Source organism: Halichoeres trimaculatus, unplaced genomic scaffold (genome assembly GCF_033239565.1).
Source record: "Halichoeres trimaculatus isolate MK-OKI-2021-1 unplaced genomic scaffold, fHalTri1.1 fHalTri1_scaffold_3, whole genome shotgun sequence".
Classification (NCBI taxonomy): Eukaryota; Metazoa; Chordata; class Actinopteri; order Labriformes; family Labridae; genus Halichoeres; species Halichoeres trimaculatus.
Window position 1 is genome coordinate 37,248,664 of NW_027437181.1, and position 24,658 is coordinate 37,273,321.

Below are 24,658 nucleotides of genomic sequence, written 5' to 3' on the forward strand. Positions count from 1 at the left end.
TCCCGTTTGCGTTTCCACAGCAAACTGTGCCCTCTCGTGGTGGGAGGCGTGTAAGCCGGATGCAGTAAGCTGCAGCCGGTAAACAATAGCGCGACGACGTAGCAGCTTACCCCGCTATTAAATCCAACAAAGAAGAAAACGCGACCCAGTAAACAAAGAGCACGGATGGAAGACATGCAGCATTTCCTCCTCTCTGTGATTTTCATGTAACTCTCTGTTACAAAGTGCAATCAAGCTTTGTTTCAGAGCAGTCTGTGAGCCGCCAGGAGAAATGCAGCTGCTGTCGGGGTAAGTGACCATTCTTTTGACCAATCAACCGTCTGCAGTGTGTTGCTCCACCTCCCGAGAGCGGATCGGTTCAGTCTGGCACCCATACGAAAGGGTCCCAAAAAAGTGGGACGGCTCGTCTCGGTTTATAGAGATCCGTCCCGGGATGAGTCAGTGGAAACGCCGCTAAAAGCGCACCGTACCGAGACGAACCGACCCGGACTGCTTGGTGGAAACGCGGCTTAAGACTAGAAGTTAGACTGACAGATAGAGAGGGAAACAGGAGCCCTGTGTGTCAGTTTCCCCCGGCAGTCTAAACCTATAGCAGCATGACTAAGAGCTGGTTCAGATCTGATCCAGCTCTAACTGTAAGCTTTATCAAAAAGGGAAGTTTTAAGTCTACTCCTAAAGGTTGAGACCGTGTCTGCTCCCTGGACCTCAACCGGTAAGTTATTCCGAAGAAGAGGAGCCTGATAACTACAGGCTCGACCTGCCATACTACTTTTAGAGACCCTAGGTACAACGAGCAGACCTGCATGTTGAGAACGCAAAGACCTAGACTGATAATACGGAATTACAGATTAAGTCTTTAAGATATATGGCCCGATGCCATTAAGCGCTTTGTAAGTCAGAAAAAGAATTTTAAACTCTGTCCTAGATTTTATAGGTAACCAGTGTAGAAATGCTAAACAGGAGAGATGTGCTCTCTCCTCCCAGTCCAAGTCAGTACCTGAGCGGCAGCGTTCTGAACCAGCTGAAGAGTCCTAATAGACTGATTAGGACAGCCGAATAAAAGAGAGTTACAATAGTCCAGCCCAGAAGAAACGAAAGCATGGACTAGTCTCTCAGCATTGCTCTGAGACAAAATGTGTCTTATTCTCTTGATATTACAAAGATAAAAAAAAATGGCATCCTTGAGACCTGTTGGATGTGAGAGAGAAAAGACAAGTCCTGATCCAAAAGAACTCCCTGACAGTGGTGCTGCAAGCCAAGCTGATGTCGTCCAAGGGCGGCAATATTGGTCAAGAAAGCTGGCCATTCACATGGCCAGCATTATCAAGGGATGATTTAAGCCAAAAACTATTTTTTTTGTCCAAAAATGATTTAGGCCATTATTTTAATATGGTATACTGCTCAAATTGCCGTTATGGAAAAATGCCACAGGAAGTGGTTTGTAACAAATATTCCAGCTCCCTGTTAAAGTGATAAAATATGTCAGTACTGTCCTCTTCACCACTCATATGTGCATTGCTGGAACTAAGTTTACCGGTCATATTTTATGCCTATCAGATAATCACAAACATTTACTGTTAAATAAAAAACAGAGTATATCAGCAGGTGATTCACGATTCCCATAGTTTTAGATTAGTCCTTATAGCGTCATGGAATTCCTGAAATTCTGTTATGGCTTTTGGTTTTGGGATTGCCACCTTAAGATTTTCAGTGGCCCCATCTGGCCAGCTGTATAGAGAAATTCTGGAGGCAGTCTCTATGTGCATGTATGGACACTTTTTACGGTTGTTCTTAGTCCATTGTTTCCTGTGAAGAAGGTGATCAGGTAGACCTGAAAGAGAAGATGATGAGCTCTGACTTCCAGAGTGGGCACAGAGTGGGCTCAGTATTGTATCAGATGGGGTTTGATGTTTGGGTCCCTGATAGGAATAACTTCAGTCTGCCCTCAAACCATGGACCTCTCCTGGAGACAGAAAGGAGAGAGGTTCAAGTCTTCATGCTAGACTGGGATCTGACCTTGGACAGATGGGTGGATAACTGATGGATGGATTAACTAATGGATAGATGGATTAACTGGTATTGGTGGTTTGGATAGAAGGATGAATGGATGGTTTGATAGATGGATAGATGAAGGGATGGTTGGTTGGATGGCTGGTTGGGTGGATAGGTGGTTTGATGGAGGGATGGATGGATGGATGGATGGATGGATGGATGGATGGATGGATGGATGGATGGATAGATAGATGGAAAAGTAAAATAATCTAGTTTCCTTAACTCTTCCTCCTGATTTCTTCTCTCTTCATGTGTCTTAGGTGTCTTTGATTGCCTCCTGCTGTGAACCTGGCTCAGCCAATCAGAAGCCTTGTCTGCACCTCTGAGGGGGCCTGAAGCATCACCTGAAGTTGGTCAGTGGCAGTAAAGAGAGATGACAACATGCTTGGTGTTTGTAGCAGCTCTGTTGCTGCCTCTTATCCGAGCAGGTGAGTTTTTTTTTGACTTTCAGATTACTGACACTCAGCCACTAACCAAGACTAAACATTCAGTTGTAGAGTCATAATATGAGACAGGACCCCATCATTAGGAGGTAAGGAAAGGGTTTTCTTTTTCATCCAGTCAAAGGGTTAGAAGCTAACCCCTGTCTGAGACATCTGAAGGAACACAGACATCTTCTTACCCCTGCAGGGTGTCCAGACAAGGAGCCAGGACTGCAGCCATGGATGCCGGGACACAGTGAAGACCACCGTGTTACCATTGGCTATGGCAGGAAGGTCCTTCTCACGGCTTCTGCTACCTTACACTCCATAGTGATCCATGATGGAGGTACATCATCGTTTTTTTTTCAGAATGTCTGGCACGCATCAGAACTAAATGATCTACCAAAAACAAAAAAACACACTTTAAGTGTTGTTTTCCTCTGCTGTTAGGGCAAGACCCGTTAAAAGTTTTTCCATCCTTTTTTTAAAGAAGATCCTTGATCTCTCAGAGAATGATGAGGGAAACAGTTTTTTTCTGTTGGCTCATGTCCCAGAAGCCAGCCTCTGTGTTAAGTAGTCTCTACTCCTCCTACCAGACTACAGAGAACTTTCTGTGACAGATGAAATGTGAGGGGTGTAATCATCCAGAGATGATGGTGGTGACATCTGGAACACAAACAAGGGAGTCTTGACTGGGAGTTGTCGAATGTTGCACTGGCTATGGTGACGTATCTGACAGGTCAGCTTCTCAGAGGGTCATAGATCACACTGAGTCATTGGATGAGGCAGGAAGACACAATTTAGAGACTGAGGAATAGAAGCACCCACACACACACACACACACACACACACACACACACACACACACACACACACACACACACACACACACACACACACACACACACATACACACACACAAGGTAACAACAACAGGACACAGGTGTGACCAAGAGGCACAGGTGAAACTCATGAGGGGTGCAAACAAAGGAGAGGGAAACACAGGGGCAGGAAGTAAAACTAAACCAGACACAGAGGGAACAAGAACTACAGAATAAAACAGGAAATAGGAAAACACACAAGACAAGGATCCCAAACAATGAGACCTGAAGAATAACTCAGGATGCAAAAAAAGGTGAATCCACCAGATCTATTATCCACTATTATCCCATCAGCCAATCACATCACAGCAGCTCTGCAGCAGTTAGTCATGTAGACCTGGTGAAGATGAGCTGCTGAAGTTCAAACTGAACATCAGGATGGAGAAGAAAGGGGATTTAAGAGACTCTGAATGTGCCATGGTGGTTGGTCTGAGTATATCACAAAAAGCGGATCTACTGGGATTTTCACCCACAACCCTCTCTGGTGTTTACAGAGAATGGACTCAAACAGCGCAGAGCTCAGTCCAGTAGTGCTCCTTTGGGATGTGGAGGAACGGGAGATTCTCATCATGGGTGTTCAGTCACAGATCTGCAGCAGCTGTGTGATGCTGTGATGCTAAGGGAGGTTTCAGCAGCTTGTTGAATCTCTGACACCAAGAATTAAGGCATTTCTAAGGGTAAAAAGGGGTCCAACCCAACCCCAGTCTGTGAGTGTGGTTATAAATGAATAAAGTGCTCAGCAGTTGTTCTCTGAGAGCTGAAAGTGCAAACGGACCACAGAAACTGATGCCAGACTCTAAATCCGTCTGTTGACAGTAGATCATTGCTCAGGCTGTGCTGTGACAGATCTGTAAAACGTGCAGAGCGGACTTGTTGCAGTGAGAGAGAGTGGTTTTTGTCAAAGTGGAGAGGTAGGGAGTGAAGAGTGGGTGATCACAGAGGTTTGTGTTGACATTGTACAAAAACATCTTTGACTTATCACAGAGCCTGACGCTCCTTTGCAGCTCTGTGGACCATCAGGGAAGTGCCAAAACAACACTGCAGCCTGTTTGGAGGCAGTCACATTGTTTAAGTGGGGTTCCGTGAGGTACTTGTGAATGTGAATGTCAGGTTGCTGAGGACACAGCAAGAGAAAAGGGCGGGCTGGGGTTGGCGTCTGCAGAACAGCTCAGGCCATGACCAAAAACACTTTTCATCAAAATATCCTGTTGATAATTTCATCGTCTCAATGACTTTGGAACCACGCCTGCTTTCTTCAACCTGCTCACCTTGCCTCCCTCTACTTCTCTTTCCCACACAGGCATGCAGCGCTCAGAGCTGCCAGCTTCCTGTTTCTCTCCACCTCACTGTGTTCACTCTTTTCACATTTCATCAGCAGTACATGTTTTAAAGTCAAACGTCTCCGGTTATTACAGATGAGCTATATATGAAGAGGAGAGTGCAGAGGAACTTCAGCAATGAACCAACAAGAGAAAGGCTGTTACAGGAAGCCTTGAGAATCTGATGTTTTAAGGTTTGCAGCACCTGGTCTGGTTCTTTTCACCGGACACCAGTGGATAGCATGCAGAGTGGATATTTCTCTTCATTTCTTCCCCCTCTGAGTTCTGATTTTAAAAGATTGCCTCCAGAGTAGCTTACATTTGAGCTGCCTGAGCCAACGCTTGTACACAAACAACCTGTCTGGATCCTTGACTGATGCCACACTGACCAAAACCCACCTTAATCTAACCAGTGGTGTTGCTTATTTCTTGAGTTGGCACAGTCCACAGCAGGAGAGATTCATGTTGATCCCAAGCAGACGCTCATGGTGACAGAAAGTTTAATGACTCGAGTACGATGGTTTGTCAAGCTTTGCAAGAAAGTTAACAACCAAATACTCACTTTCAGGAACCATACACAACTCCCCAGGGGTGTCCGCTCGTGACTGCACCGATGACAATACTGTTTTTTTTTTTCAGAAACAGATTACAGAATGTGTACAGAAATTATTTTTTTGCAGTGATCCAAAATGTTTTTACACTCGTGACTTAATACAGAAATATATCTGCAAAGTTAAAACAAACTGACAACTCATTGGTACCATGCTGTTTGACTGTTAATTGTTTCCCTGGTTGGATGTGTTTTTAGAAATAGGTTTTCCTTCAGTGCTACTGGCAGTGATGTGGTGAGGTAATGTTTGAACATGATGTGTGATAGTTTACTTATCTCTACAGAGGAAACATCCATCACACATGAAGCAGTACCATGACACCACTCTGACAGCAACATCTCCTCAAATCAATGTAAATGTATGCTATTAACAAAGCAATAAAATATCCCTCGTTTTAAAAGTAATAAATACTCTTGGTAGATTTCAAGAGGAATATCTTGTACTTTTACTTAAGTATTATTCTAACACCAGTTCTTTCACTTATGCTACTGAAAACCCTGCAGACCCTACCTTAAACTTGCTGTTTAAACATTTTAAGAAGTGGATTTAAATTTAATGTGCAGTACTGTCTGTTTGTGCTGTTGGCTTTCCAATCTTGTCTTCAGTTGTTTACTGCTCTATGTGCCTTTAACTTCCCCTCATGGATAAGTAAAGTTTTTTGAAATTGACTTATTTACAGTCAAACCTGGTTAACTGAGGTAGGACACAGAAATTGCTTAAACAACTCACAGACACAGATGGCTCTGGTGTTTCAGAGTAAAGTGTGACCTTGTTAACTAGAGACTGTTAGCCAACAATCACTGACATGATTAGCTAAGGTCAACAGTCAGCATGATTGCTCTGAACTCCAAAACACTGGTTTCTCTGCAACTTTGAAAATGTTCACTTGGTTGCTGCATCTTTGTCTGTGAATGATGAAAGCCTGAAGGGTTTTGGTCAGCCACTTATGGTTTGTTATAGGCTGTAACAGATATTTATCTTAACAGTCTGAATATCAGAGCAAAAGTTCAGCGTCAGACCTTTCTGCTGGTCCAATTCTTTCATCATCTTATACCCCTCCAGTATCAGGACCCAGCATGTGCCAAACATGGTCAATGCCTTCTGTGGGGTGGAGGTCGGGCAGCAAGTTTTGATCCTGGTGTGTGTGTGTGTGTGTGTGTGTGTGTAGGTGTGTGTGTGTGTGTAGGTGTGTGTGTGTGTGTGTGTGTGTGTGTGTGTGTGTGTGTGTGTGTGTGTGTGTGTGTGTGTGCTGACAGACTGCCCTGAGCCATAAATGGTATGGAGACTAGAGGTGTCTGAAAGCAGCAGAGCATGGAAGACCTGCCGAGGGTCTCTCTCTCTCTCTCTCTCTCTCACCCACACACACACACACACACACACACACACACACACACACACACACACACACACACACACACACACACACACACACACACACATTCATACACTCTGTCTGTGCTCTGCAGGAAAGCTGGTGATTGCTGATACCAACAGGCCCATTCTGCTTCGGACCAAACACATTCTGATCGGGGACAAAGGCGAGCTGCACATTGGGAGTCCAGACTGTCCATACAAAGGCAACTTCACAATCTCCCTGTTTGGAAGGTAAAGTGATCGAGACAAGAGCTCTGTATGAAGGTTAGGTGACGAAAAGAAAGACTTAGTGTAAAGTGACGAGGATGATGAGTAGTGTGAAGGTGAAGTGATGAAGAGGAAGGTTTAGTGTGAGGTCAAAATGATGAAGATGGGGGCGCAGATGGCCTTGTGGTCAAGGGGGTGCCCCATAAAATTCGAGAAGGTTCGCCCTTGAGATGGTAGTAGGTGGCCCCAGTTCAAGTCCAGCAAAAGCCTGTCATTTAACTCACCACTTTCACCACCTTCTCTACTCTATTTACTGTTCTCTCTTCAATTGAAAGCATAAAAGGCCCCCCCCCCCCCCCCCAAAAAAAAAGGGGGCATGAAGAGGAAGGTTTAGTTTGAAAATAAATAAATGAATATAAACGTGTAGTGGGAAGGTAGAGTGATGAAGGTGAAGGTTTAGTGTGAAGGTTTAGTGTAAAGGTAAAGTGATGAAGGTTTAGAGTGAAGTTTCAGTGATGAAGAGGAGGGTTTAGTGTGAGGGTTCAGTGATGAAGAGGAAGGTTTAGTGTTGTCAGTTTGGATATTTGTGTGATGAGCTGCAGAGCTCAGTGTGTGTGCTGCACCCAGGGAAATTTGCCAGGCGCTCTCTGCCAATGCCAAACAGCTCTATCAGGCTCTGATACCAACTCTTGTTTGAGTTAAGGGATTAGTCCAGAATCTACTCACAGCAATAGGATCGAGGATCAACGTGTGGAGCAGTTATGCAGTACGATCTGCTGATAGCTGCAACCACAGAGTAACATCTCTGGTTGGAGGCAGTGCGATGGTGTGATGGTGTGGTTTGGCTTCTTCTTCACTGGAAAAACAACATTTGTGATCAGTGGAGTCGGTCTCTATGCAGAGAATTACTCCATTTGAGAGTCTGCAAACGGTGACAATCCCAGACCTCCGCAGTCTGAGACTGAACTGTATACTCTAAGATGACAACGCTCACCCCCCACAGTCCAGAGCTGGTGAACAGTCTAGTGAACAGACTGATGAACAGACTGATGAACAGACAGGTGAACAGACAGGTGAACAGACTAGTGAACAGGCTAGTGAACAGGCTAGTGAACAGGCTAGTGGGCACACTGATGAAAAAGCTGGTGAACAGGCTAGTTAGGATACCGGTAAGCAGGCTAGTAAGAAGCAGGGTGGTTAGCAGACTGGTGAAAAGGCTGGTGAGCAGGGTGGTCAGCAGTCTAGTGAGCATACAGGTGAGCAGACTGCTGAAGAAGCTGGTCAACAGGCTAGTTAGCATGCTAGTTAGCAGGCTGGTGAGCAGGCTGGTGAACATGCAGGTGAATAGGCAGGTGAGCAGGCAGGTGAGCAGGGTGGTGAACAGGCAGGTGAGCATGCTCGTGAGCAGGCTGTTCAGCAGATTTGTAGGCAAGTTGGTGAACAGAGTAATGAACAACCTGGTGAGACGGTTAGTTAGCAGACAGCTAAACAGGCTGGTGAACTGTCTAGTGAGCAGACTGGTTAGCAGGCTTGGGAACAGGCTGGTGAGTAGGAGAGTGAGTATGCTGTTGAACAGGCTGGTGAGCCGGCTGGTTAGCAGGGTGGTGAACAGACTGGTGAACAGACTGGTGAACATACTGGTGAACATACTGGTGAACAGACTGGTGAACAGACTGGTGAACAGTGTAGTGAGCAGAGTGGTGAACAGACTGGTGAACAGTGTAGTGAGCAGAGTGGTGAACAGACTGGTGAACAGTGTAGTGAGCAGAGTGGTGAACAGACTGGTGAACAGACTGGTGAACAGACTGGTGAACAGTGTAGTGAGCAGAGTGGTGAACAGACTGGTGAACAGTCTAGTGAGCAGAGTGGTGAACAGTCTAGTGAGCAGACTGGTGAACAGACTGGGGAGCATCATGAGCAGGAGGAGCCTGGCTGGTACAGCAGTGTCTGCTCCTTCCACTTGCTGCTGAGGCTTTTGTTTGTAAAATGACTAAATTTTGAATTTGACAGTATGCATTGTTTCTTCAGTCTTCAATTACCAGGTCCATCAAACCACAGTCCAAGGCAGACAAATCTGTTTGCCATTGGCAGAGAATGTTTGTCTAATTTTTCATGGGCTCAGTCTGTGGACTCAGCTCTGCAGCTCTTCACACAAATGCTCTAACTCATGTGGCTCCATTTAAACCTGAAATAACCAGGCTTTACAACAGCATTGGATTATTGACAGGATGAAATAATTTTCCAACACAAGTTTCCTTAATGTCTGTGCACAATTTGCTCATTAGAATGAGTATTATGAAGCTCCATCAGCTTTCATTATGTTAACAAACAAACAAACAAACAAACAAACAAACAAACAAAAACACCTTTTTCATTGATCACATCAGACTAGAGGTTGACATTGGTGTTAGTTAACTCTTCAAATTCTTTGGGGGCTCTTTAGATTACCATAACGTCTAAACAAGGGCAACAAGGTAAATCTAAACAGCTCCTTAAAGAAGAAAATACAAGCTTTACAGCCATACCTGCAGCACCCCCACCCCAGCCCAAGACAGTCCCGCTGTAAACCTCCAATGTCAGACAACTCTCTGAGACCCCCTCCACTGTCCTCCACTGAGGAACTGAGGCAGTAACTTACACAAGCTGTTCTCATTACCGTGACTCTTCAAGCATTTGAACCAGCAAAAAAAATCAAATGGTTCCTGTAAGAAGAGAGGATGAGCTCTCAGGGCCTGATTTCTTAATCTGTGAAGGCCAAAATAACAAATGACAAAAAAAAAAAAGTCCTGGTGACCTGTATAATAGTTAGACAAAATAACAAGGATGCATCTCATTTCCAGGCAGTGTATAATATTCTGATAGCATGTCCCCCGTCTCATTTTATTCCAACTCAGTCCCCCACAGACGGATGCTATTAAACTTAAAGGCACACTATACAGGCAAATGTGTCACAATTAGATGATTTATCAACTATTTGGACTTAAATCTAGTCTGTATCCCATGGTTAACATCATAACCTAATTCATGATGTCCCAGGAAAACTGGATGTTGTTTCTTAGATTAAAGGCGTCACAACCCTACACCCAGTAATAATTAGCCATATATGAAACTTTGTTTACAAAAATACAACAAAATGTCTATTTTCCAACAAACACACTTTGATTTTCTTCATGAGGAAAAAGAGAATGAACAGGAACACTGACAGGAGAACAAATGTGATCATCAGGATTCTGAACACAGAACTGAGAGTCTCAAATGGATTTTATGACAGTTATTTTTTGATATATGTGATGAAAACCTTAATTCCTTTTTAATGATCTGTTTCAAAGCACATTTGTGTGAGTGTTTTAAGGTCCATTTTTCAACATAATTACACTCCATTGTCGTGAAGTTTCAAGAGATTTTTCTGCAGCCCCAAATCAGTGAGTGACATTTGGTGTGGGAATGTGACTGTTTGAAAAAAAGGTTACCCCAAAAACTGCTTTTCGTCATACATACGTCCAGTTCAGAAAGGGCAGAGGACACTGTTGTTTGGGATGCACCCATTTACATTCATGAAAAATAAAGCAGACATAAAAGGTGTGATACCTGTGACTACTGCCACGGTTCAGCACACAGGAGTGGCATAAAGAGTTTCTTTGCTTTAGATTCTGCTCGAAACATTTCTGTGGATAGAAAGCTTTTAAAGTCCTGCTGCATGTCTGCTGCGTATTTGCTGTGTGTCTGCTGTTTGTGTCAATTTCCAGGTTTGATCTGTAATTGTTTTGCATGCAAAAACTAGTGCTAGAAAGACCCACAAACCCAAACAGAGTTATGTTTTAAAACAAAAAAACAAACAAAAAAAAGGACTCAAGAATGTGTTTAGCATATCTCTGGAGAGTCAGGTCTCAGATCAGTGTCAATAAGATGCTGAACTGAAGGTTATAAATTAAGACCACTAACAGAGAATTGAGCAGAATATGAAACGTAGTGTGCAAGCCAGCGATATGTGATGTAGCTAAGTGTAAAAGAAGCACTGAGCATGGAAGAGAAAAAACCCTGGTGACTACTTTTCATTGTAGATCGGATGAAAGTGACGAAGAACACAGCTACTTTGGGAGGAAGTACCTGGGTGTCGGGACAGGAGGGACACTTGAGATCCATGGCAAAAAGAAGCAATCCTGGACGTTCCTCAACAAGACCATACACCCAGGAGAGAGGAACCAGAACAGCTACCTGTTCCAGAGGAGCTGGGGGAACCGGGGCATCATTGTCCATGTCATCAGCCCAAAGACCGGAGAGGTGCTGCACGTGGACAGGTAAGACCTTCAAATCTGAACCAATCATCCAAAGTGATTTAGAGGAGACTGTGACCTCTGAGCGGCTCTGTAGGGACTGTACGGGCCTTTTTCAAACCGCCCCCTACACACTCTCCCTACCCACTAACCCTCCGTTTGCGCGTTCTCGCGGAGGGTCCGCCACATTAAGGGCCATCCCAAGCTGATCCGCGGGGAGGGGTAGTGGGCTCTAAAACCCTCCACAAGCGAGTCTGCACCGATGCCGACTCGCTGAACACGTGCAGCGCTAAATTGTGTCCGGTGTCAGCCAATGGAGGAAGCAACATACAAATGTAAGTTCCACGCACATGTGCCTGCACAAATACTGTAAAACTAACAGAAATATTTAATGAGTGCAGATGTTCACAACTTTAGATGTTCATGTCATTGATTAAGGCCTGCCTTGCTTTGTTCAGACAGTTCGTGTGTATTTGAGTGTCTAATATTTACAGGGACTTTCACAAAAACAAAAGAATTTATTCAAGTGAGAGTGAAACATTAAAAATTCTTCAATAAAAAAACAAATGCAGCCAAAGAAGCGTGGGAGTAAGGGTCTTTTGTATTTTCTACCTTATATTTTCTTTTTTTCTTAGTTTATCTGTTTCCGCCTGAGATCGAGTGAAGTTTCTGTCCCAAAGCTGTATTTATACCCTACACCCTGATGAAGTGAACTTCATTCAGCTGCGAGTGTGACTCCGTGACGGAGTGCACTTCGTCGTGGAGGGGGAGTGTGTAGGGGGCGGTTTGAAAAAGGCCCTACATGTGGCTACAGTGACGCCTGAGGCAGAAATCATTAAAAAGACTCCATTTCCCATGAGCACCAGCATCCACTGTCATAAAGACGCAATTTTTTTCCAAGGCATGCATTTGTTCTGAAGCAAATAAATTAGTGAAGCTCTTTTTAACTCCACTTTTCTTTGTCCAAGACAAACTTTCCCAGGATGCAAAGCTATGAGGTTTGGTATTTATTTGAGTTCTCCACATTTCTTCAAGAAGAAAGACGTTTCTTGCTTCCCACCTGGTCAGCTCTCTTCTCATTGTCAGTCAGCATAGTGTCCGTCAAGTTGAAAAGGAAGAGGGAACTGTAGACTGGATTTTCCTCTTGAAGCATGACAAGACAGATTCTTCTTAGATTTGTCTTTTTTATTCTTTTCAAGGTTAAAAAACTTTAAAGTAAGCAGACCAAATATATAAAAATTTTAAGAAATCGTATAAATCATCAAAAATAAGCATGAGGTTTAAGCATTTTTAGGGTGCACGTGCAGAGCACAGGCCCTGGCGCACCAGTGCCAGCATCATCAAGACAACAACTAATAAACTACAATCTTTTAAACCAGTGTTTCTCAAGTCCGGTCCTGGGGACCCCCTGCCCTGCATGTTTTAGATGTTACCCCACTCCAGCACACCTGATTCAAATGAATGGCTCGTTATCAGGCTCGAGCAGAGCTTGATGACGAGCTGATCATTTGAATCAGGTGTGCTGGAGTTGGGAACATAAAAAACATGCAGGGCAGGGGGTCCCCAGGACCGGCTGCCTCTTTGGTGTCTGCTCTTTACAATGTCTACACAGCTCCGATTTTTTAGTTTTGAATTTCTCAGGGAGCAGGCTATTCGGCAGACGTGTGCCCCTCACCTGCTGCTCCAGGTGAGTAATGCGAAAGTAGGTCAAACTCTAACGCAAGGAAATCTGCACTTTTAAGCAGTGAAAGATGATGATTATTTATGGGTTTATCATTTTAAAATATTTGCTATCTCCTTTAGTTAGCAGCATGAGGTGATCATTAATATTTTAAGTTCTCATTTCTTTATTTATCTTCATAACTGCACATGACTATTTTTATTTATCAAAACTTACCAAAATAAAAAACACATGAATAACTTACTCTCTAGTTTATTTCTACTTAAATTTAGCTAGTTTTAAAGATTACTTTTCTAAGTTATTTTAATCCTCTCATCAAACTTGTATTTTGACTTGACAGTGGAATCAAAGGACCTGTAAGGGCCAGTCCCATTTCCCTTCCTCCACCCCTTCCTCTGGCCCTCTGTTTTAAGGGCCATGGGTTGAAAACATGCCTCTAAGAAATGAGACGGCACTCAATTCCCTCTACGTCTTCACCTTCACCAGCGGCTGTTTCTTCTCATCCAAAGCAAACACATTTTTACATAGTGAGATTGAAGGGACTATATGGAGTTTGCCACTTTTTTACTCCCGACTGCCACCTCAGGCATAAGGCGTAACTGCAGCCTCTGTGTTCAGCTCGTGCATGGCGCACGTGCAAGTACAAACACAAAGATATAGCTGTAGCGTTTGCAGGCATGACATCAACTGAGGTAAGAAAAAAATATATTTGTAAGTTACCTATGTGTGTGGACAAAGTGTATTTGAGTCTATATTATTTCCCAAGGTTTTCAAAAGCAAACGAAGGTTTTGAGTGACAGAGTAGTTTAGAGATACATGAATGAAAAAGTATAAACCTTGTTGTCCCTATAAGTGTTAGCTTTTCAACACTTTGAAAGCCAAAGCCTAGTACACGACAGGATTATCAAAATACATAGCTAATCCAGATCTGCAACAAATTTTTTCTCAAATTACTCTTAAAAGCAAAACACCCACTCGATCGCTAACCTAACAGCAACTAACGTGCGGCAAACAACCTGTTGTGAAAGTGTAGTGGCGATGCTGCCTTGATAGCAGTTAGCATGCTACATTTAGTAGCATTTCATTCTATTTTCTAACCTGACAACAACTGACATGGTAAACAACCTGTTGTGAAGTGTAGCGGCAATGCTACCCTGATAGCGGGTAGCACGCTACGTTTACTAGCATTTCATAGTATTTTTAGGTAAATTTGTAGATAGCTCTTACCTTTTGAGCAAAAGCAGAGCTAATGGTGGGACCCCATTTTCATCCCCAGAGCTGCTCTTAGTGTTCTCCATTGCTCAAACGCTGCTCCAATGTTAACTTTAGTTCTGTGCCTTCGCCTATCATATTCCACTTTGGACCTTTTTGTCGCGCTAGATAAAACTTTTTGTTTTCTTTCGTTTGCCTGGAGTCTGAGCAGGAGTTGGGGCTGTGCTCTCTGCAGAATCCATCTTCAACTGTGGAAAGTTACAGACTCGCATGCGATGTGTTTATGTCAGGCGGAGGCTAAGTGAAACCGTTCTGAGCACTGGCTATGAGCGGGGACGCACATGACGTCATGCCTCCCCCTTCCCCTTCCCCTCAGGTACTGAGCAGGGAGGGAGAAGGATTCGCCCCGAAAAGCTTTGTTAATGAAGGGTAGGTAGAGGCGGATGGAGGGAGTCAAAGTTAAAAAGTCAGGGCTCTGTTTACACATCTGGGCACTGGTGGAGCATGTATGGAGTAAAAAAATCATTACATTAACTTTGTAAACTCCAAAGAGTCCCTTTGAACTGATGTCAGATCAGGGCGAAACATTCACAGCAAGCAGACTTTACTACCATGAGTGATGGGACAGCTAAGCCATGAAAAGCTAATGTTGAGCTAACGTTACAGTATTCAGGAGCCATATTATGTTGCTTCTAAATACTGTATTGTTAGCTTATCATAGCTTGTGTAGCTAATGCAGCTCCCGTATGCAGCTTAGCCGTCTAATCATTCATGAAATGCAGTTCATTGTAGTGAAGTCTGTTTACTGTGAATCTGTGACCCTGCTCTGACATCACTGTAGCTTATATTAGTTGTAGCTGTAGCTATAGCAGTGTTAGCTAGGTTGTTATTACATGTGTATTCAAAATACAACCAACAATTCAAAACATAGCTAATATGGAGTAGCAAAGGATTGGATATCTGACAGGAAAATTTAGATATCACTGGTCTCTTGAAAATCAGGGGTCTTATGCTCATCTGAGGTGTGAGCCACTTGTTCACCAAAGGCAGCTGGAGGTGTTGTTGAGCATCATGCATCACGGGTCGCTGATGTGGAGGTAGATGCATTTTTACCCTATCTACATGAGCTTTAATGCTTTCACATTCTACTTATACTTTTTTGGTGTCTTTGTAGACATGGCAACAGGTCATGGTCTCCATCTCCCATCAGGGCTCACCATCTTCTCTGGTACTGATTCACTCAGCTCATGGCAAAAACAGCCTTCTACCTCACATTCTGCTCATCCTGGATTCTGGGCAGGCTTCTTGAAACAGCAAACAAAAGGAACAGATCTCTGTTTGAATAATAAATGATCCCTTTTCCCCCCCATCAGTGGGACAACACAGCCACAAACAATCAGGTGATGTCACCAGCAGCCCTGTCCTGATGATTTTGTCTGTTAGACTGAGTGGAGTATGAACAAAGCCACACTTAAGTGCATTAATGATGCTATTTCCCCCCAGTCAAACCCAGACCCACAAACCATTATGTGTGAAAACTGTCCGATTCTGGTGCAGCAATATGTCCTTACTCTTACCCCTCAACCTTTGCATGTTGCATGTGAAAGAAATAAATATCAATATCTACAGATATCACTGTTTCTGCCTGCCAGGGCCAGGCATTTGGAGCCCACACGATGCAAAACCAAGATTTGGACAAATGTCAAAACACATAGTATACTGTTGCATAACTGAAGTCCTTTATTTCTAAATGTGAGCAAAACTTGAGCTTGGTATGAGACAGATCATCAGTTGTGTGTTTGAAATCTCAGGGCAGAAAGTCACCCAACAAAATGGGGGCAAGGCACTTACAGCTTCCAGCAGCCTGGGAGTAATCATCCAGTAAGGTAACAGGTGGTGAGGGTGGCAGACAGAGTAACTGTAGTTAGCGTTTTATCTGAGGCCCATGGGAGGTAGGAAAAGGATTTCCTAAGTCCAGAGGCCCCGCCAGTACCAAAGCTTGAACTAAAAATCCCAAACAAATTTAGGAGACAGGAACAAAAAAGGCTACAAATAATTCTTTACTCCAGTGATACACACCATTTTCTCCTTTTGTTTTGCTTTAGGAGGGTTTAACACAACTTTGTTGCATTCACAAATCATGCAAAAAACAAAACAAAAACAAAACAAACAAAAACAAAACAAAACAGGGAATGAGCAGGCTCAGCTCCATTTGCAGAAAACCTCAGCCTAGCCTTCATGCTAAATACCCCAGTGGATTCTTAATAGTAGGAAAGCTGACCAGCATCCATTGTGGTTAGCACAGTTAGAAGTGACAGACAACTTATACAACCCACTTGAAAAAACCCTGAAATAACCAAGAATAAAAAAAAACCCTAAAAGCATCCAAACCTCAGGTTTTATGGCACTGGCTGAAATAAGCAAAGAAAATGATGCTGACGCATTGTTGCTGTCCGTCTTGTTGTTGAAGCTCTTTAGAAGCGTTGCAGGTCACCTTCTCTGGTTCTGGATCAAACAAATTAAACAGTCAATCAAACAGTCAAGTAAACAGGTAATAAAACAGTCAAACAGTCCATCAGTTAACCAAACTGAAATTCTGGCAGTATTTTCATGATTACACATGAAATCCAAATCTTGTATGCGTCTGTAGCCATAGTTAATGAGTGTAGACGTGCTCCACTGCCAGCTGATCAGAGCAGAGCCGACTGTGGGCGAGGCTTTACCTTTCTCGGCGTGTCTTCACCAGCTCAGTTTACAATGCTAAAGATGTGTGGCTAACTTATGCTAAAATCTATAGACAGGGCCGACCCCTTCTGACCAGCAGCGTTCAGTCATTAGCCAGTACAGGCACAGACTAACCAGAGTTATTCAGCTGACATCTCCCACTGTGGTAAACAAAGTCATTACCTGTTCAACAGAAACTCAGCTGTCTCAGCGTCAGTCTTCAGTCCCAAATCCTTCTGCAGCTTTTTCCACCAGTCGTACATTTCTCCAATATTCGGTCTCTGTTGGCACCTGTATCGCTCATAATTCTTCCTTGCTTCAGCCTTTTCCTTGAAACTTTTTCGTTTTCTTCCCTTCCCTGTGGAGGGTAACAGTAACAGCTTCCTGGTTTCGGTCTTCTCTGGCTCCATGACACTTTGGTAGCTGAGCAGCTAGCTGACGTGAGAGGGGTAGTGGGGAAGGATGAGGTGGGACCATGGGCATGACAGTGCGAAGCAAGGGAGACAGGGGATTGGACAGACTCAAGCACCAATCCGAACCACGCATGCCATGCCCGGTTCGGATTGGTCAACTAGTATGCAGTTTTGCAGCGGATATACTGAATGGATTTTTTTTTTGTTCTTTTTGGTCTTTATACTGTGTAGATTGGACCATAGGACTATAACAGCCGTATAAACGGTGTTATTAAGATGTACAAAGCTTCCAAATCGTACACCATAGCTTTAAGACACATGCATCTCACGCTTTGTCAAAGTCAAATGCTGGCAGGTACGTAAGTGGTCTCTGATACCTACTGGCCACTGTAGCAGAGACGAATGCACACCAATAAAATTTGAAGCTTAAGTATTGAATTAGACAGGTAATTGTAGATAAATAAATAAATAAATGAAAAGGTAAGGATAAAAAATCAATAACTAAAAGCTAAAATGTTAAAATAATGAATAAGAATAATAAATAAGAATTAAAAAGAAATGAGATGCCTGTTTCAAAATGAAAACATTTCTTAGGTGTCGTCAGGTGCCAGGCCATGGATTTCTTTAAAGCACAAAAAAAGGATCTTAATACCATGTTGGGAACTTACAGGCAGTCAGTCTCAAGACTTAAAATCAGTGTGATGTTTGCTCTCCCTCTGGTCTTTGTCGGGATCTAGCTCTGTATCTCAGATTAATTACAACTAGTTGATTGGAGGGACTAGAAAGGAGAGCACTTTAGTCTAGCCTGATAGTCACATTGCAGTAGTTTCTTTCTATGTTGCTTAGAAAGAGTTACGGCCTCACCTCGGAAACGTTCTTGACATCATAAATACTGTTTTCTAATTTGTATTTCACTTATAACCCTGACATTCAAACCCAGTGTCCGGCTCATCAGAAAATGCTTTTCATTGCTCCCTCTGTGCCTCTCACAGGTTTGACACATACCGAAGCAAAGATGAAAGTCGCCGTCTTGCAAAGTACATAAATGGTCTGGATGTGGGACTCATACTGGCCCTGGTGGTCAACGATGAGGGCTCCAACAACCTGGAGGACTCAGCCAAGAAGAGCCTCTTCAGGCTGGGCAGCCAGCACATCAGGAGTCTGGGATTCAGGTGAGCCCATCAGAGCATAAAACAAAATGACTTCACGTTGATTTGTAAACAGACCAGTACTGATATAGTGCTTTTCCAGTCTAGTCCACTCAAAGCACTTTACACTGCTGGTCTCATTCACCCATCCACACCACACTCACACACTGATGGTAGAGGTTTCTATTGGGAACCAAAAAAGTTTTTAACTGACACATTCACACCCATACATACACCACTGACCAACAGTAGGAGTGATTCAGGGTTCAGTGTCTTGCTCAAGGACACTTGGGCCTGTGACTGCAGGAGCTGGAATTGAACCCCCAACCTGTCATTTGAGGGTTGGCGACTCTACCACTGAGCCACAGCCACTCATGTTAGCTCTCCTCATCAATGGAGGAGGCAGTCTGCTTTAATCTGAGGATAATAAACACCATGAGATAATGGATTCATGTATGGATCACTTAATAAATATAAAAGCTCTGCTACACTCCCAGATGATCAATAGCACCAGCTCCCACGCCTCCTCTGTACAACTTACTGGCATCCAGCCCAGGCTCTTTGTCTGGATGATTGTTTTTATTGATTGCTGTTAGCCAATAGGAATGTAACCACCTCAGGTTAGTCTCTGCATATTCTAAACACAATAAATGACTTTATTAAAACAAATGCTTATTCTCTGCGGTATGCACTATCGTTTGGTCCTGAATGATTTATAGTACTCCCAGTGTTTAATTACAACAAGAATGGTGTCTCTAAAAACAGGTTTGCAGTCCAACAACTCCATTTACAGACTGATGAAATCAAAGCTCACCTGCCCCTCAGGTGTCTCTGAGCCCAGATGATCAATGGTCAGTTTTCTGCAGTGTTACCTGCTGCGTAAACATCAGCAAACTCTGCTTCTGACCAAGGAGCGTGTTCTCCATTAGGGGGCAATATGGAGGAAATTTGTCAGTGTGGTTTAATGACAGGACCAGGATCTGGATTTGATCAGGATTGTTTTTCAGATTCAGACTATTTTGACCTCAAACAAGAGTTTTAGACCCAAGTGTTTCTGATCCTGCACCCTGAACTCTTTTTCTGCTTTGTTTCCTGACTGTAATCTGGTTTGTGTCCTCTGATGTGTTTTTGAACTCATCCTGATGAATCCATTCATTTAAAGACGTCAGCTGAGTTGTTGAGTTTCTCCAGGATGTACAGAGTTGCAGCTTTAAACCAGTCTTTTAAGATGTAGGCAAGGTCTTCAGGATTGTCCTAAAAAATAAAATGTCATCTTTTATATGAATAATCCTGCTAAATTGTCTCCTCTGGGCCTCTATACATGTGTGTCAGTGTCTGTGTCTGCCTCAAGCCCCTCCTCTGCCTGCATGTTGATGTCTTGGTTGTGCCTGGACCACAGACAGTGGCTATAGTCTCTGCAACGTTACCCCCTATTACTGAAACATCGAAATGAAGCCAATCTTCTGAAGCAGCCATATTGGACATGGGCTTTAAGCTTCCTTTTGAACAGCTACTGGGTGCCTGTCAGTCACGCAAGCTGAGCTGTGTCTCTGATTGGACAATCAAACGATTCTAATATCTTCTAAACCACTGAGTTATAAAAAAAATCACCCCCTGAGGCAAAATAAACGTTTCAGACCCAAGCTTTTTTTTTGAACCAGGCTGCATAGCTGTTTAATGCTACAAAAGTCTGTTTTTATGGCTTGGTGTGTACGTCGTTTCTACTCTTTCTGCAGCCAGCCTCAAACAGATCCTGGATGACCAGCTACTTTTAACACATAGGCTTCGTTTTCTAAACAGTTTGTTGCCCTTTGAACGGGATGTTTCTAGGTGGAGACAAGGTACGGTTACCTCAGCCAATCACAGTGCATCCAGTGAGCAAGTGAAGCAAATTAGCTTTCGGCTAACCAGGTATGAGACAAATACTTGTGATTAGCTTATGCTAATATGCCAAGTTTTGTGCACTGCTCTTGAGTCTCGCCCACATAGAAACGCAATGCTGCAGGTAGTTGCTGGGCTAGTGTGTTCATGTAGTCATGGTAGGAGGCTGTGGGTGTGTGCTGCTGCTGGCACTGAGCCAAGGAGGAGGAGCCCGGTTTGAATGTTGTGCTAACTAACAAGTAACCAAACTCCTGCTGACCTCAACTTCATTCATTCATTATCTTAACTTCAATCCTGTTCAGGGTCGCGGGTGGCTGGAGCCTATCCCAGCTGTCATTGGGTGAGAGGTGGGGTACACCCTGGACTGGTTGCCAGTCAATCACAGGGCTGACACAGAGACAGACAACCATTCACGCACACACTTACACCTATAGGCAATTTAGAGCGGTTAATTAACCTGATGAGCATGTTTTTGGACTGTGGGAGGAAGCTGGAGTACCTGGAGAGAACCCACGCGTGCACAGGGAGAACGTGCAAACTCCACACAGAAAGGCCCACCGGCCAAGCTGGGAAATCAAACCAGTGACCTTCTTGCTGTGAGGCTGCAGCACTCACCGTTGCACCACCATGCAGCCCCTGCTGACTCTACCTTTCATTAGTAAACGGTAGATGGAGCACTACTTACATATCTCTTTTCTAGTCTCTCTGAACACTCAAAGTGGTTCACACTGCGGGTCTCTTCCACCTCTCCACTACAAAATCCACACATAGATGGTAGACAGAAGCCCTGTTTCCACCAAACAGTACGTTTTGGTACAGATTGGCTTGGTATAGCCTGGTCCTGTTTGCGTTTTCACAGCCAACTGTGCTCCCTCGCGATAGGTAGCGTGTAAGCTTGATGCTTGTAGCTTCATCAGTTAAAAAATAGCAGAACACCATACACAGTGTACCCTGCTAATAAATCCAAAAAAGAAGAAAAATGCCACACAGTATATATGCAAAGCAACTATATAGGAGACATTCAGCAGTTTGTCTTCTTTGTGATTGGCATGTGGCTCTTTGTTACAAAGAACAATCAAGCTTTGTTTCAGAGAAGACTGTGGATTGGGTCAGTTTAGTCTGGCACCCCAAAAGAAAGGTCCCAATACATGGGACAGTTCATCTTGGTTATCTGGGAATCCAACCCGGGATTAGTCAGTGGTAACACCGTGAAATGCGTGCTGTGCCCAGACGAACCAAACTGAGCTGCTTGGTGGAAACGGGGGCTAGAGCTCTGTGGTGAGAACCATCAGTTTTATCCAACATATTCATACCCATTCACACACTACTGAATAACAGTTGTAGCAATTCAGGGTTCAGTGTCTTGCTCAAGGCAACTTTGGTAAATGATTGCAGGAGCTTGGATCGAACCCTCCACCTTCTACCACAGCCGCCCCAACAAAAATACAAATCTTAATTTTCAAGAGTGTTAGACAGAGTTTCAGCACAAAGACAGCCTGAACACTGGAAACGAAGTAACAGTGAGGCATTACAGCAAAGCTGGAAAAAAGCATTGAGCAAAGTATTGGACTTAATCACAGTGACAGAAAAAAACATATAACCAGCACCTGGATTGGGGCATGAACGACAGAGAGGACACAATGACCAGGGAGACACAGACATCCATAAATAAGGCAACAGGTGGAAACAGTGAGGGGTGGAGCTCACAATGGTAAATGGTAAATGGACCAGTACTTATATAGCTCTTTTCTAGTCTCTCTGATTACTTAAAGCATGTTACTCTGTCAGCCTCATTTCTGCAAAGAGAGCTGTGGCATAACCAAACACAAGCTCATATAAAAGACTTTGTTTTCCTATAATTTCAGAGGCCTTGATGTGGGCTGAGAGAAGATGCTGGTGAATGTTGGCAGTACAGGCCCTGTGGTAAACCTCATAGCAAGTCCATGTTATGAAACCTAAGCCTTGAAGGGAAACCACAGGAAACATTGAGTGGCTTGCATAAAGCCACGAGGTCACTGTGCGACTCAAAATTCCCTTTTCGCAAGTCTGAGTTTGTTCCGTGGTTGTGGGTGCTGCCGAGGACAGACTGAATTAATAAGAGTGATGATGAGGTGGTGGAAGGATTCCTACCTAATGACTCTCGTCGCCTATCCTCCTGAAACTCTCTAAACGTGGTGTCATCAGCACAGACAGGCTGTGGATTTCAAATCCAGGGATATTTGACAGAGGAGTCAGGCTACATAGAGGTCTCTGCCATTGGTGAATGTGCTGTGAATGTGACGTTAAACTGATGCAGTCAGATGACAAGAGAGCAGACGGAGTAAACACACTCGTTTACTGTCCATTTGCTCAGCAGTGAGTGCTGTGACAGGGATGAAATGATGGAAAGACTGTTAGTAACCTACAAGTCTCCTCCCAGTCAAACCAGGCTGGCTTGTTGTCTTACAAACAGTATTACCCAAAGAAACAAAGACTATTTAAAAGATTTAAAATATGTAGCTCTTTTCTGTACTTGTTTTTTTACAAGTTGGGCAGATCTCTATAATAGCAACCAGGAAATACCCCCCCCCCCCCCCCCCCCCCCCTTTGTATTGACTTATCAACAAGCTTAATGCTACGGTCTGTTGGTCTGTCTGTTAGTGCATAGTTAGTGTACACGTGCATATTTATGAATTTTTGTAAATATTTCCAACAATTATTTACCAGTTGAATGTAAATGCATAAATGTATATTATATACGTGTGTGTGTGTGTGTATATATGTATATATATATATATATATATATATATATATATATATATATATATATATATATATATTATATATATATTTATCAAAAAAAAACTAATAAAGAGAGCATTTAAAAAAATCAGATCTGTCTAGTTTTGTTTATGAATGAATTTGAATGCCTTTGTATTTATTTATTTATGTATTTTTTTATTACAAAGTATTTTTAAGTGAATAAGCTTTTTTTGATGATTGGATGTTTTCACAGAGGCAAACAATATTTTTCCTCTCAATAACTCCACGGTCTGATAACAGAGTCAATGCAGGGTCCATTGACAGCCAGAGCAGAATGTCTTTAAACTGAGACCAAACATTTAGGGTGCTTAATAGAAATTGAATTAAAGGCAAGATGGTGTCTCTCCCAAAGGAAGAAAAGACAAAGACTTTAAAGGACTTTAGACTCTTAACTTTATGCGTTTTATATATATTTTTTTCTTTTTATCGTCCTTTTCTTAGCCCCTTCTTCTGTCTGCAAACGAATCAAACATCTGTTTACCTCCTTTGTTCTTTCTCACACAGACATCCCTGGACTTTCATTGTGAAAAAGGGTGACACGTCTAGTGCTGTAGAGGATCTCACTGTCTATCAGGGTAAGACTCAGGCTATGAAACAAAAAGAAACAACAAATGGTTATTATCAGATTAAAGTTAAAGTTATGAAATAAAAAGCCAGAATTCTGTCAAGAGAAGTTTAAATTGTAAGATAAAAAGTTGAACTTTATAATTTTAGATGTTAAAATTATAAAAATTGAAACCAAACAATGGAAAGTAGAATTTTTTGAAAATAAATAAAATAATAATAATAATGTATGAGATTAAAAACTGAGATAATGACATAGTTCAGAGCTATGAGATGAAAAGTTGAATATTAGATAAAAGTCAGACATATGACATTAAAAGTTGAAATAAAGAGAAAGTGAGAATCAATGAGACAAAAGTAAATATCATAAGCTTACAACATGTAATGAGCTGAAGAATTATAATTCTCACAAAAAATATGAGACTAAAGGATTGACATCATAAGATAAAAAGTCAGAACTACTACGATAAAAAAATATAGAGGTTTAAGATAATAGAGAATTTTGAGATTAAAAATTCAAAGTTTGAGGAAAGTATTAGATAATAAATCAAATCATGAAATAAGAGTCAGAATTATGTAATAAAAAGTTTAAATTATGAGACCCAGGAACTTGTGATTTCAAAACAATTTTTAATCTCTCGGTTTTGGCTTTTATCTCATTATTCAACTTTTTTTCTCACAGTTTCCTTTGTTATGAGCTTCTATACATCTGAATGATTTCACAGCCTAAAAACTGATGTCAATTTGATACATGTAATCAATCTGTGTGTGTGTGTGTGTGTGTGTGTGTGTGTGTGTGTGTGTGTGTGTGTGTGTGTGTGTGTGTGTGTGTGTGTGTGTGTGTTTAGGGACCAAAGCCTCTTCAGAGGCAAAAAGCTCTTGTGTTGTTCGCTCAAGCAGTGGGGAGGAGTTTACCATTACTGCCAGCAGCCAGTGGGTCCAAGGCAAGTCTTACACACACACACACACACACACACACACACACACACACACACACACACACACACACACACACACACACACACGTCTGATGAAATGTAAACAACATTTTTTTTCTCACGTGTTCCAAAAATGATAAAAACACATGAGCTTT

At 42.8% G+C, this 24,658-nt stretch overlaps 1 protein-coding gene across 2 annotated transcripts in view; it reads left to right on the top strand.

The window, feature by feature from the left end:
- cemip (cell migration inducing hyaluronidase 1) overlaps nt 1-24,658 on the top strand; it is a 108,344-nt gene that overhangs the window by 31,764 nt on the left and 51,922 nt on the right. Inside the window, exons 2-8 of one of the 2 annotated variants that reach the window (XM_074666891.1) lie at nt 2,313-2,480; nt 2,683-2,820; nt 6,752-6,890; nt 10,928-11,164; nt 18,163-18,342; nt 23,506-23,576; nt 24,414-24,509. In XM_074666891.1, coding sequence (XP_074522992.1) covers nt 2,426-2,480; nt 2,683-2,820; nt 6,752-6,890; nt 10,928-11,164; nt 18,163-18,342; nt 23,506-23,576; nt 24,414-24,509 — 916 coding nt within the window. In that variant the 5' untranslated portion in view covers nt 2,313-2,425. The remainder of the gene's footprint in view (nt 1-2,312; nt 2,481-2,682; nt 2,821-6,751; nt 6,891-10,927; nt 11,165-18,162; nt 18,343-23,505; nt 23,577-24,413; nt 24,510-24,658) is intronic. The other variant, XM_074666892.1, reaches the window with a different exon arrangement.